At 39.6% G+C, this 12845-nt stretch overlaps 1 protein-coding gene across 3 annotated transcripts in view; it reads right to left on the bottom strand.

Moving 5' to 3' along the window:
- Nucleotides 1-12845, bottom strand: part of LOC311599506 (phosphatidylcholine translocator ABCB4) — a 63164-nt gene that overhangs the window by 8700 nt on the left and 41619 nt on the right. For all 3 annotated transcript variants that reach the window (XM_084785422.1, XM_084785423.1, XM_084785424.1), the window contains 5 exons: nt 12639-12842; nt 8377-8477; nt 5676-5816; nt 3006-3162; nt 2254-2451 (listed from right to left, as the gene is read on the bottom strand). In XM_084785422.1, the coding sequence (XP_084641548.1) occupies nt 2254-2451; nt 3006-3162; nt 5676-5816; nt 8377-8477; nt 12639-12842 (801 nt within the window). The remainder of the gene's footprint in view (nt 1-2253; nt 2452-3005; nt 3163-5675; nt 5817-8376; nt 8478-12638; nt 12843-12845) is intronic.

The raw sequence follows: 12845 nt of genomic DNA, 5'->3' as shown, positions 1-12845 counted from the left end.
GTGCCTTAAAAGAACTTCTGAAGGTATCCCCATCCCTGATTTCTAGCTGTACTACAGATGTACAACAACAAAAGCCACATGGTACTGGCATAAAAATAGACAGGTTGATCAATAGACTCAAATCAAAGAACCAGACATAAATGTACACACCTATGGACATCTGATTTTTGATAAAGAAGCCAAAATACAATGGAAAAAGAAAGCAACATCAGTAAATGTTGCTGGTCTAACTGGATGTTAGTTTGTAGAAAAACGCAAATAGAACTATTTCTATACCCTGCACAAAACTTAAGTCCAAGTGCATCAAAGACCTCAACATAAAACTGGATACACTAAACCTGATAGAAGAGAAAGTGGGGCATAGCCTTGAACTCATTCGCACAGGAGACAACTGAACAGAATACCAATAGTGTAGGCACAAAGATCAACAATTAATAAATGGAACCTCATGAAACTGAAAAGCTTCTGTAAGGCAAACGACACAGTTAATAGCACAAAATGACAGCCTACAGAATGGGAAAAGTTTTTTTTACCAACTCCACATGACAGAGGTCTAATATCCAATAATACACACATATATGTTCACATATGTCCATATAGCCATATGTTCATTGAATATATACTCAACTATGTTCATAGTAGCTTTATTCACAATAGCCAGAAACACGAAACAACCTAAATGTTCCCCAACAAAAGAATTAAAGAAAATAAGGTACATTTACAGAATGGAATATTACTTAGCTACTAAAAACAATGAAATCATGAAATTTGCTGGCAAATAGAACTAGAAAAGACCATCCTGAGTGATGTAACCCAGACTCAGACAAACAAACATGGTCTGTACTCACTTATAAGTGGATATTAGATGTAAAGTAAAGGATAATCATGCTATAATCCAAAGACCCAGAGAGGCTAAGTAACAAGGAGGCATCAAAATGGTGTCACAAATCTCCCTGAGATGGGGAAGTAGAATAGATATTGTAGGTGGACTAGGGGTAAGTGGATACAGGAACAGGAGGGATAAGGCAGGGGAAGGATGGAGGGAGAGAGTTCTTGGACTGAAATTGGGGGCATTTCAGGGTCAAGGTAGAAACCTAGTGCAATAGAAACTCCCATGAATCTACAAGGGTGAGCCTACTAACACTCCTAGTAATGAGGGATACACAGCCTAAGCCAGCCATCTTCTATAACCGGAAGGTAGAGGGACTGGGACACCAACCCAGATACAAAATTTTGATCTGTAATTTGTTCTGTTTGCAAGATATGCTGGAGTAAAGGTGGCACAGCAATTGGGTGAGTTGCCAACCAATGACTGGCACAGCTTGAAACACATGCCATGGAGGGCCAGGACCTAGAGGCTGGATAGCCCAGAGACCTACAATAGAAACAAACACAACCAACCCCCCCTAAAAGTCAATGAAATGCTTCCAAATGATACTCTGCTGTACTCATAGATTGGTGCCTAGCCCAATTGTCATCAGAGAGGCTTCAAAGACCCATAGCCAAACATTAGGTAGAACTTGGAAATCCTATGGAAAGGGCAGATAAAGGAGTGTAGGAGTCAGAGGTATCAATGACCCCACAGGAAAACCCACAGAATCAACTAACCAGGGCTCATAGGGGCTAACAGAGACTGCACACCAGTCAGGGAGCTTGCATTGGTCCGACCTAAGTCCTCTGCACAAATGTTATGGCTGTGTAGTTTAGTCTTCTTGTGGGACTCCTAAGAGTTTGAGCAGAGGTTATCTCTGACCCTTTTGCCCACTTTTGGGCCCCCTTTTCTCCTACTGGGTTGCCTTGGCCAGCCTTGATATAAGAGGAGGTGTTTAGTCTTATTAAAACCTGATATGCCATGTTTGACTGATATCCCTGGGAGGCTGCCCTTCTCTGAAGGGAAACTGAGGAGGAGGAGTTTAAGGGTTAGATGGGAGGTGTGGGGGAGGGGACTGGGGGGAGAGGAAGGAGGCGAAACTGTGGTTGGGATATAATATATGACATAATTAATTAATTAAGAAAAGATTGGACTGGGACAAAAGGCTCATCAGAGGCCAGAGATCAATCCTATGTTGGTATCTTTAGTGTAATACTTTCTGATATTATGCCTCAATGGCCGCATATATTTGATAGAGGTGCCAGTGTAGCATTTATAGGCTGTGGTTATTGCACCATATAGGATTTTGGTCCTTCATTCAACTGTTAGTCTGATCACATGAAACACAACCTTGCATCAATTTACTAAGAAAGCGTGCTCACCACTCTCCCGGCCATGGGGTCGTAGAACCGCTCGAGCAGCTGGACCACTGTGCTCTTCCCGCAGCCACTGCTGCCCACCAGGGCCAGCGTCTGTCCCTTCTTCACCTCGAGGCTCAGCCCCTGAAGCACTGGGACGTTGGGCCGAGTGGGGTAGTTGAACACGACGTCATTAAACATCACACTTCCTTCAAACTTATCCTAAAAAATTTTTTAAAATAATTTTTTTATTAAATTGATCTCACAATCATTGGAGATAAAGGTATTATTTTAAAATCTTTCCCAAGAACAATAGTAGTGAAATATGAAATGCCCATTTGGTATAGCGCTGGCACCAGTTCACACTGAGAGCAATTCCATTATGAGAGAAGATGAAATATGAGTATAGATTAGACCAAAAGTTACTACAAAGACAGGTTATTGAAACTCACTTTCTGATTTGTGTAAAATAAATGCTGAGCCAAGGGCTCCAAGGCTTAAGAAAAGCTGCAGCTGTGTCTAAAGCTACATCGCTAACTGCATCATTGAGACTAAATAATATGCATGTATAAATGACTAAGCTATTATCAAAGTTATTTGGATTCATTTCTTGTTTGTAAAGTTCTGTTAAAATTTTTAAATGCCGTAAAAGCGGTGAGATGCTAGCCACGGAAATATCACAACTAAACTGAGAGCACGATCCGTTGTGTCGCTGTGGTCTAACAGAAAGAAAGCCTTTAGGACAGAGCTCAGTCATCCAGCCAGAGAACACTTACAGGCCACAGCCCTTCTCTACTGTAGCTGTCAATCAGAGGTTGTCTTTCGAACAGGCTGAATAAGTGTGCGGCCGACAGCTTGGCTTTTGCATAGTCCGGAGCAAATGAACTGGCATGTCCTAGAGCGACTGCACCAAGCACAATTGCTGAAAACACCCTGGACGGAAGTAGAGGGGTCCAAATCAGCTCCGTGGTGTTCAAAGTGCAAAGGCAAACGGTTAACTAATATTAACATGTCCTTCCCCAAGCCCACATACATTTCTGTGACATTCCAGTAACAACAACAACAATTTAGAAGGATGCGAGACCCACGGTCACAGGCTGGTTTTTCTCGGATCACTTTTGGCAGTAGAAGGTCCGGTTCTGAGAGTTAATGTGACCTTCCAAAGGTTTCCACTCTCCTGATTGGCTTATTGTAGAATCTGATTTGCCATCTCAACTCGTCTTAGTTGCCAGGTTGCCCTTCTTAAGACTGAAAAAAACCTGAAGCCCAAAGTACCTAACGGGTTCAATGATTGGCAGAGTGAGTGAGTGGCACTTAGTTTAGAGGCCTGCATCCCAGCTTGTGGTTTGGTCAAGCCACATATGATAACAATCACTGTAGTTTATAATTTTTTTTTAAAAAAGGTCACATACCCTTTGCTTTGCTTTGTTTTTTTTTTTTTAATGATTTATTTATTATGTTTACAGTATGCATCAGATCACATTATAGATGGTTGTGAGCCACCATGTGGTTGCTGGAAATTGAACTCAGGACCTCTGGAACAGCAGTCAGTGCTCTTAACTGCTGAGCCATCTCTCCAGCCCGAGTTTATCATTTTTATTAGATATACATTTACAGACTATTTCATCTAACACATTCAGAGTATACATTCTTAGCAGTTCATGGAGCTCTCTCTAAGATAGACCACTATCACATTAAAAAAGCTGAAATCTTTTCTGATCACAAAAGGAGATGACAACAACGAAAGACATTTTAAAAGGTTGATGAAGTCAGAAATAAAATATCAATTTCCTGAAATAGATGAAACTGGAAACACAGCCTACTAAAACTTGGGAGCTTGCAGAAAACTAATACCAGGAAGAAACTATATAGCAGTGAGTGCCAACATCAAAAGAAGAAAGATTTCAAATAAACAACCTAAAAAATGCATCCCAAGGACTTAGAGAAGAGTAATGTCTAGGGCAAGGGCCAATGGGAAAAAACATGTGCCACACATAAGCCTGAAAGAGAGAACACGATTTGCAAAGTAGAGCCCCAATCTCCTGACCTCCATGCGTGTCCATACGTGGGGCAAATACATAATCACACACACTCTCTCTTTTCCTCTCTGTGTCTGTCTGTCTGTCTGTCTCTCCCTCCCTCTCTCTCTCTCCTCTCTCATCCTCCTCCCTCCTCTCTTTCTAACACATATATACACTAAACAAGAATAAAAGAAATTTTAAAAGGAAAAGCGGGAACAGAACAAAACAAAACTTCAAAGATCAGAAAATGAACAAGAAACAAAATCAGTACAAAAGATAAATGAGACAGAGTTAGTCCTTCAATAAAATTTAAAGAAAATAAGAAACCTTGAACTAGATTAGCCAGAAAAAAAAAATAGAAGACCTACATAAATAAAATCCGAGACAAAAAGCTACAAACTCATCTAATTCTTAATAGCAACAAAAATAAATAAGTAAATAACATTAGATTAAATTTGTCCAAAGAATGGAAAGGCTGTAATGAAAACACTGATTATAGAAATTGAAGAGAATAAGAAAAGGAAAATTCTTCCATCTTCATGGATTAGAAGTATGTTGTGTAAAGCTCATGTCACCCAAAGCAATCTACAGATTTAATGCAGCCAGTCTACACTGAAATACTAATGACATTATTCACAGAACTATACAAAAATCTTTAAAATTGTATGGAATCATACACAGAAAAAATGGAATACAATCTTGCGCAAAAGGAATAAAGCTAGACACATCATAATACTTGGTTTTGAGACAAACTACAGGGCCACAGTAACCAAGTCAACATCATAGTGGCATAAGAATAGACACATAAACCAGGAGAATACAGCAGATATCCCAGAAATAACCCCACGCATCTATACCCAGTGGCTTTTCAACAAAAGCACCAACAGACAACAGAAAAGGGTAGCCCCCATAATAAATAACTCAGGCAACACTGGGTGTCCACATATATAAGACAGACACTTGACCCCTGCCTCTCACCTAGTTAGTGGAAAGAGTAGATTTGCCAACTTTAGTCAGACATTCCCATCCCATTGTCAAGGCTATGTTTGCGTTAGAGAAATGTAACAAGCTATTTAACCTAACCCTGTTTTGAGTCTGCTATCTTCAACAACATCCTAATTACATTCATACAACTTTCTCTGCTTACATTCTGTCCTGGAGGGGTTCACATATACAACCATCTCGTGCTTTGCAGTCAGCCTCATCAGCCTGATAAACATGAGACCACCAGGATGATGAAATTGCTCGGTATAGTGACCAGATCAGATTTCTGTGCCTACCAGAGTAATGGCTCCGGGAAACTGAACTCCGTGATCTCATCTTTGGACAGTTGTTCTTTTCTTATGCCACATGTTTGCATAAGCCTATCAAACCCTTATTATAGAATTAGTGTAATGTAATATTAATATTTTCAAAGCTACTTACAGAATGACGTCTTTAAAGCGCATATGTCCATTCACAATTAGGTAAGCACCAAATCGAAAACAGCCAGCATAGGAAAAATACATAAACGCCTGTGAGATGCTAAAAGTGATGCCATAGATGTGTGCCTTTTGCACTGAATTCCTGAAAAACAAATTATGTATTCAAAATTAACATTATTCAGTTTCTCTTGCCCCCTGTCTAGCTGGCCAAGCAAGCTGAGTCTGCTCAACCTGGGCTAAATTCCTATCTTAAAAGATGATAGGTTAAACCAGGTGTGGTGGAGCAGGCCTTTAATCCAAGCACTCGGGAGGCAGAGGCAAGTGGATCGCTGTGAGTTCAAGGCCAGCCTGGTCTACAAAGTTAGTCCAGGACAGCCAAGGCTAACACAGAGAGACCCTGTCTCAAAAAAAAAAATAACAAAACAAAACAAAACAAAACAACAACAAAGTTTAAGAGGAAACTAGATTTGACTTAGGGATGTCTCTCTTTTCCTGTATCTTTCTTTTGTAGGTAAGGAGATAGGAGCTGAAAAGAAAGGGAGATACAGAAATATAGAGAGAGGATAGAATAAAAGGTAGATTATTGAATCTACTCCTCATCTCAAGGCCTTAATTTTTACAAATAATGTTATTTTTAATTCAATGGTATTAAATTTTGTATATTGATGCAAATCATGGTCATATCAAAACTAGTGTAATTTTATCACAAGAATATATATCCTAGGTCTAATAGATATGATTCTATTGATATATAAGGTAAAATAGTTAAATAATATCTTCAAAAGCCTCAGAGACCTACAGAATACGGCATTTTAAAATGCTTTTATTATTCTACAGATTCTTTGACAACAAGACAAGCTAACTCCTGGCAACACCCAGCCTGCCTCAGGGAAGATGATGAATATCAAGAACCTCCTTATGGAGATGGCTTCAAGTGTGGCAAACCAGCCATTGAGCAAATGTCCTCATTTCTGCCACAGACAGAATTCTTCCTAAGAATGGGCAAGTTTAGATGCAGGCAGAGTCTATGGCCAAACTCTGCCAAGACCGAGTAAGCAAGTCCTCAATAGTTCCTGCCTCACAAATATGTCTGTCAGATATATTGGGCCAGAAGGCTGAAGATGATGCTCCAACGTTATAGAGAGTGTTGGGTGACTGTTCAGGCAGTAAACTGTCTCAATACTTTTTTCATTTCAGAAGCTGATAACCTGCACTTCTGGTTCACTCAGATATTTAAGTTTTATTCCTTTTCAAATCTCTGATGGGTTTGAAAACCAGATAGTTTAGTCTTTCCATTAAGTTTAGTAGGTTAAGGGTTAAGATGTTTTTAGATTAAGACAGATGTTTTAAGTTAATAGAGATGAGATATGATAGATATTAATCTCCATTCAGAAACTTAGACCCAACAAGATAGGAAAGATGTTTACTTCAAGTTTGCCGAATACAAACAGCCAAATTTCTATGAATGTAACATTTATATAATTCCTGATTGTCTCACGGTTCTTCCTGCTGTATGTAGTTTATTTTATCCCTGTGCAATAACATAAATGTATATGATAAAAAGAAACATAACAAAAATTATTACAAAAAGAATAAGGTAAGTCAGTGGATCTCTGACTCATACAATGAAATAGTCTCTATGATGAAAAGTTGTTTTGAGAACTAAATGCAGTAAACAACACAAATATCCATCATAGTACCTAGCACACTGTGCATGCTCAAAACATAACTGCTATTGTACATTATTTAATAGTAATTCAGATATTCAAATCATAATATATAATAATTGTGTCAAAATACCTAGGATGCCTTCATTGAAAATAGCATTTGTATTACTGTATACAACATATTCACATGTTATTATCATGGGTCCTGTAAATAGCTATAGTTACATGTTAAAACTCATTTCCATTTCACAAAAGTTGGATAATTGATGTCTGAGGTCCTCCAAGCTAAATCCTTGCTAGCCCCGTACACATTTTGCTTTACATTATTTCTAATTAGAACTGTTGCTACATTTTATTAAATTTCTATATTTACTCTCAATAATTTCCTTAGTTGTAAATCAGGAGGTTCTTGGCAAAGAAAATTCATTGTATTGCTGGTTTGGGTAGTATCATGGTGTATATACTGTGTATACTTGTAGGCTGTGACCATGGTGTTTTGCTGATTTTGATAATGTCACTTGTATACTGTGGCCATAGTGTTTTGCTGATTTGTTTAGTGGAACCTGTATACTGTGATTTGGGCATTAACTTAAATACTGTGACTAAGAAGCTATACTTAATATCATGAAACCATTTTCAGTCTTCAAATTATGATCAAATCAATAATTTTTTGAACTTCATTTTTTGAAGTTCAAAATATACCATAAAGTAATGGGCAAGTGGTGCACACTTAAATCAGCCTACATACTAAAGCAAATGAAGGTTTGGACAAGTCCTTCAGAGAATGCTCATGCTTAGCCATCCAGCTGGGTTACACCACCGTGACTGAGTTGTCATGCAGCGCTCGATAATTCTTGGCCCTCAGAGACCTAATCTCACTATATTAACAAGAGAAATGAATAAGTGAATGCTAAGACTTGATGAGATAATTATTGGAGAAAGGGCATGATCCTTGTTCAGAGCAGAAATTTCTAAGTGTTTAGGGAAGAGTAGCACAGCCCTGGGAAAGCAGTAGGCAGCAATCCTGGTTATTACCTGTAAGGCCCATGCAATTTTTCAACATACATTGACTCAAATTTTCTTTCTTGGGTCAAGGATACAACGGTCCGAATATTTTCTATCACCTCTGTTGCAATCTATAACAGAAAGATCTTCATTAGAGATTGTATGTTTATTTCTGAAATGAAAGGGTCTGTCAGATATACTCTAAGTGTTAAAGTCCCTCAAATAAAATCAAAAGGCAGACTATGTTCTTTAAGACCAGATCTCTAACAAAACCGGCCTTCGGGCTGTGCACAGAAGAGTAGTTAAGTCTGGGTGCTCATGGAGGCTGACAACTGAGAGCCAGAATGGAACATATAGCCCTGCCCTCAAGCAGTCATGTGTCTGGATTTAATCTCGGCCCTTTACTGACCTTGCTTTTTTCATAGGGTAGGCTCTAGAAGATCTGATTAAGCAATGTTTCCTGTGGGTCCATTGGAAACAATGGTCATTTTTACCCTGGGCGCACCCCTTCTTAAACAAGCTGTCTACTCACAAGCAGAAAGGAGACTCCAGCTGGAAATGGTATGACCCTGCTTTATATTGATTCCTATTTACATGCAGGGAACATGCTTGATCCTGCTTAATCAGACCTGGTTTCCTGGAGCTGGGGGAAGTACCTGCCTTGCAACAGGATTCAGAAGGAGAGCCAGAATTTGGGGAGCAAATATGCAGATTGGTAGGCGAGGAGTGAAACAGATGTGCAGAAAGGGTTAAAGAAAACACAGCTTATGGGCCCGAGAGAGAGAGACATATATACAGAGAGACTCAGAGATAATATAGCCTGTGGGCCTGATGGACAGACAGCAAGCACACTGTTACTTGCGCTTGAAATACATCCTTTGTCAAACTGCTTTAACCCAAGGCAACCAGAAAGTTAGTTGTTTTGTTTTTTTAATTCTTATATCCAAGCCACCCCTTGAGCACGGTCTGTGTGTGACTAGTCTAAATCATGTCAGCAGCTGGAGCATCAAATCTTAAATTTTATGTTTTCATTTCATTAGCTTTAACACTTGTATTTCAGCTCCCCATTGGAAGTAAGTAAAAGACAGATAGTAATATGACAGTAAGTAAAAGACAGTAGGTAATAGGACAGATAGCAGAAGCAGATAAAATGTTGTCACATTGAAGGACACAATTTCCTTTAGCCTCAGGGTAACCCTGTGAGGTAGTATTACTGCTGTGTTCATAGATAAGGAAATAAGGTGCAGAGGTAGTTCCCCACAGGCCTGAAGCCTCAGAATTAACTCAGAGCACAAGGACTGCCAGGCCACTTAATACCATGCTGCTCTGTCTATTTTGAGATTTTGCACAAGGAGAAACAAGTTGTAAACAAGTTTACTATCAACCCTTAATGTTCTGGTCATGGATTAACTTTGGGGTCTAGACTCCTAAGCTCAGTAAACTGGGTCTAGTCAAGATCATCATGATTTGAGTTTGTTATTTGGGTTAAAAGGGATGAGCTGGTGTAACTAATTATTAGGCTGTGCATATATTAATGTTGTATTTAGAGGACTGTATTACAAGTATAAATATGATATGGCTATAATCTTATTGTGCTTTCCCTATACTACTGCACAACAGCAGATGCTCTTATTAATAAGCTATCCTTGGAAAATTGAAATGTGACTATCCCAATTTCTGATATATTTTATCCATTAATAAAAATTCATACCCAAGTAAAAGGGCATTGCTTTTTCAACAAGGGATGGGGAGGAAATTACCCAACGCCTTCTTTGAGCCCAGTCTCACTATGCTGCTCCATGGGGTGGAATTCAATGTAGACCCCCATTGGTCTTAAACTGGCAGCAATCCACCTTCATCTGCTTTGTAAGTACCAGGATCATGAGCTACTTACTACATCACATCAGAAATTTTAAGTTTGTAGAAAAAAAAACCTGAACTATGATTAAATTGTTGGAGATTAAGATTTTTGTAATCCCTCACATTTCTCAAACCTAGCATTAGCTGTATTATAAAGCCATTCATCCTTTGATCCCTGAGATGAAAGCTTTAGGAAGTTTATGAAGCAGCCTGGACAACATCAGGATAGCGTCTCATTTCACCAAGGTAGAAAGGCCATTGGAACTGGGAGAGTTCTCTCCGGTATCATATGGTATGAACAGAAGGCCAAACCAAGAATAAGAGCTTTTATGTATTTGACACACTACTCAATGCTCACTGCCTTGCTACTGTCAAGTAATGTCAATGCTAATTTCATTGCTATCAAAATATTAACTCTCAGCTGGGTGCAGTGGTGCATGGGAGGTAGAGGCAGGTAGATCTCTGTGAGTTTAAGGCCAGCCTGGTTCTACAAAGAGAGTTCAGGTCAGCCAGGGGTACACAGAGAAACTGTCTCTCAGTGGAGTCGTGATCACTATGTTGGGTACAATCAAGATGTTTTTATTTGTGTAATTTGTCTACAGAAAGTTTATTTTCATTCTGACAACTTTCTCTTAAGGAATGCGGAAGGACTAAAAGATGGTGGCGGAGGAAACAAAGCTACCGCTTTTGGTGTTGGGGGGGGGTGTTGTTTCTTTGGTTGATTGGTTGGTTGATTTGTTGTTGGTACCATTGTTTTTGAAGGCTATGGCACCCAGAGAGAAGAAAACACCACCCTATGGTACCTAAAGACAGTCCATAAGGGAGTGTTCTGCAAGTGGTAAACTTGAGAACAAAGTCCAGGACCCACAACACACATGTTCCCAGGGAACTCCATGGGGCGGCAGCCATGGCCACTTACAGGGGGAAGTCACAGATCTCAGCGGACAGAACCTGTTTAGGGGAAACATGCCTCTCTGCAGGCCTGGTCTTGGCTTTGTTGTTTATTTGTTTGTTCTTGTTTGTTTGCAAGTTTTATTTTGTGATAGTGTACTGCTATGCAGCCCAGAATGGCCTTGAAGCAATGGCAATTCTCTTGCCTCTAACTCTTGAATGATAAGCGTACAAGCATGCGCCCCCACAACCGCATTTAATCTTACCCTTTCATGCCAGCCACACCTAGGTAGTCATTAACACCAAAGCCTGCTTCCTCCCTCTTAAGGTGAAGACACTGTCTCTTCTATCCCAACACACACACACACACACACACACACACACACACACACACATACACACACATACCATACCACACTACACACACATACATACACATACAAATACACACACACAAATACACACACACACACACACACACACACACACACACACACACCATACCACACTACACACATACGGCTATAATGAAAGTGTCCATAAGAGAATTATAAGGCTGCTGCTGTAGGAACCATCTGCTTTATCTCTTAATTTCTCATTAAAGGGTGATATTTACATCCACAAAAACGGATATGTCCACAAACACAGTCTATGCCTCACCATTTGAATGTATGTGCATTGCAAAGCAAATGCTTACATAACTACTGAGAGCATAAAGTGAGGGCTTTGGCTTAGACTTACTTCCTGTCCACATCTCTACATTTGCAAACCTGAAGGGTCTGGCTCAGCAGGTCAGAGTTCTTGCTCTGAAAGCGCAAGGACCTCAGTTCAGTTCTGCAACATGCATGTAAGAAGACTGCCGTCCCATCAAGAGGTCATCTACCACGGAAATGGCAGAACGTGTTAAAAGACTATACTGTGTGGCTCTAGGGTCTTAGTCACTTGGCAAGAGTGTGTACATGAGTGTGTGCATACACACACACACATACACATGCACACACACACACACACACACACACACACAAATAAATGAGGTAGTAATATCATCTGCCTCATGGGATGATATTAAGAATAAGTTCCTATATGTATCACATTGTCACACAGTCTCAATTTTCACTACACATTAGAACCACTAAATAAGTAATTCCTGCCATCTGGTGGCTGCTAACTTTAACAATAAAATAACAGCGGGGGTGGAGGGCAAGTACAGACAAGCTTCAGATCTTGAATAATTCACTTCTATCTTCTGCTTTAAAACTCTTATTGGTAAAAATAATAACATTTGTTCTATCAATGACATCGGGATATGAGGTCAAGGTGAAAAGTATTTGGGCAGTTTAGAAGATCTTTATAAAAAGTTCAGTCCGGAGTAGAAGTTTTACATGAACCATCTCATTTTCAAGTTCCAGATATTATCAATACAGTAAAACAATTTGTACAGATTGGAAATGATCAGTTGTAGTAAAAGAGTATAATGTGACAATTCAAGCAAGGCAGGTCTACAAGCGGCACTTCTGTTGCCTGAAGTCCACTCAGCTCACCTTTCCAGCAGCCTCCAGCTCTTTTTTATCTCTCTTGGCATTTCCAGCCAGCATTTTCATTTCAACAATCCCTGACACAGCAATGAATGGAACAACTGATAAGAGCAAAAGCGTCAATTGCCAGCCGTAGATAAATGATATAATAATACCGGTTCCAAGGTTGGCTGTGTTCTGTGCAATTAAAGCCAACCTGGTTCCCGTGGCCTG

The sequence above is a fragment of the Acomys minous genome (genome assembly GCF_964271855.1).
Source record: "Acomys minous genome assembly, chromosome: 6".
NCBI lineage: Eukaryota > Metazoa > Chordata > Mammalia > Rodentia > Muridae > Acomys > Acomys minous.
Note: the sequence above shows the minus strand (reverse complement) of the source record. Positions and strands in the feature narration are given on the sequence as shown.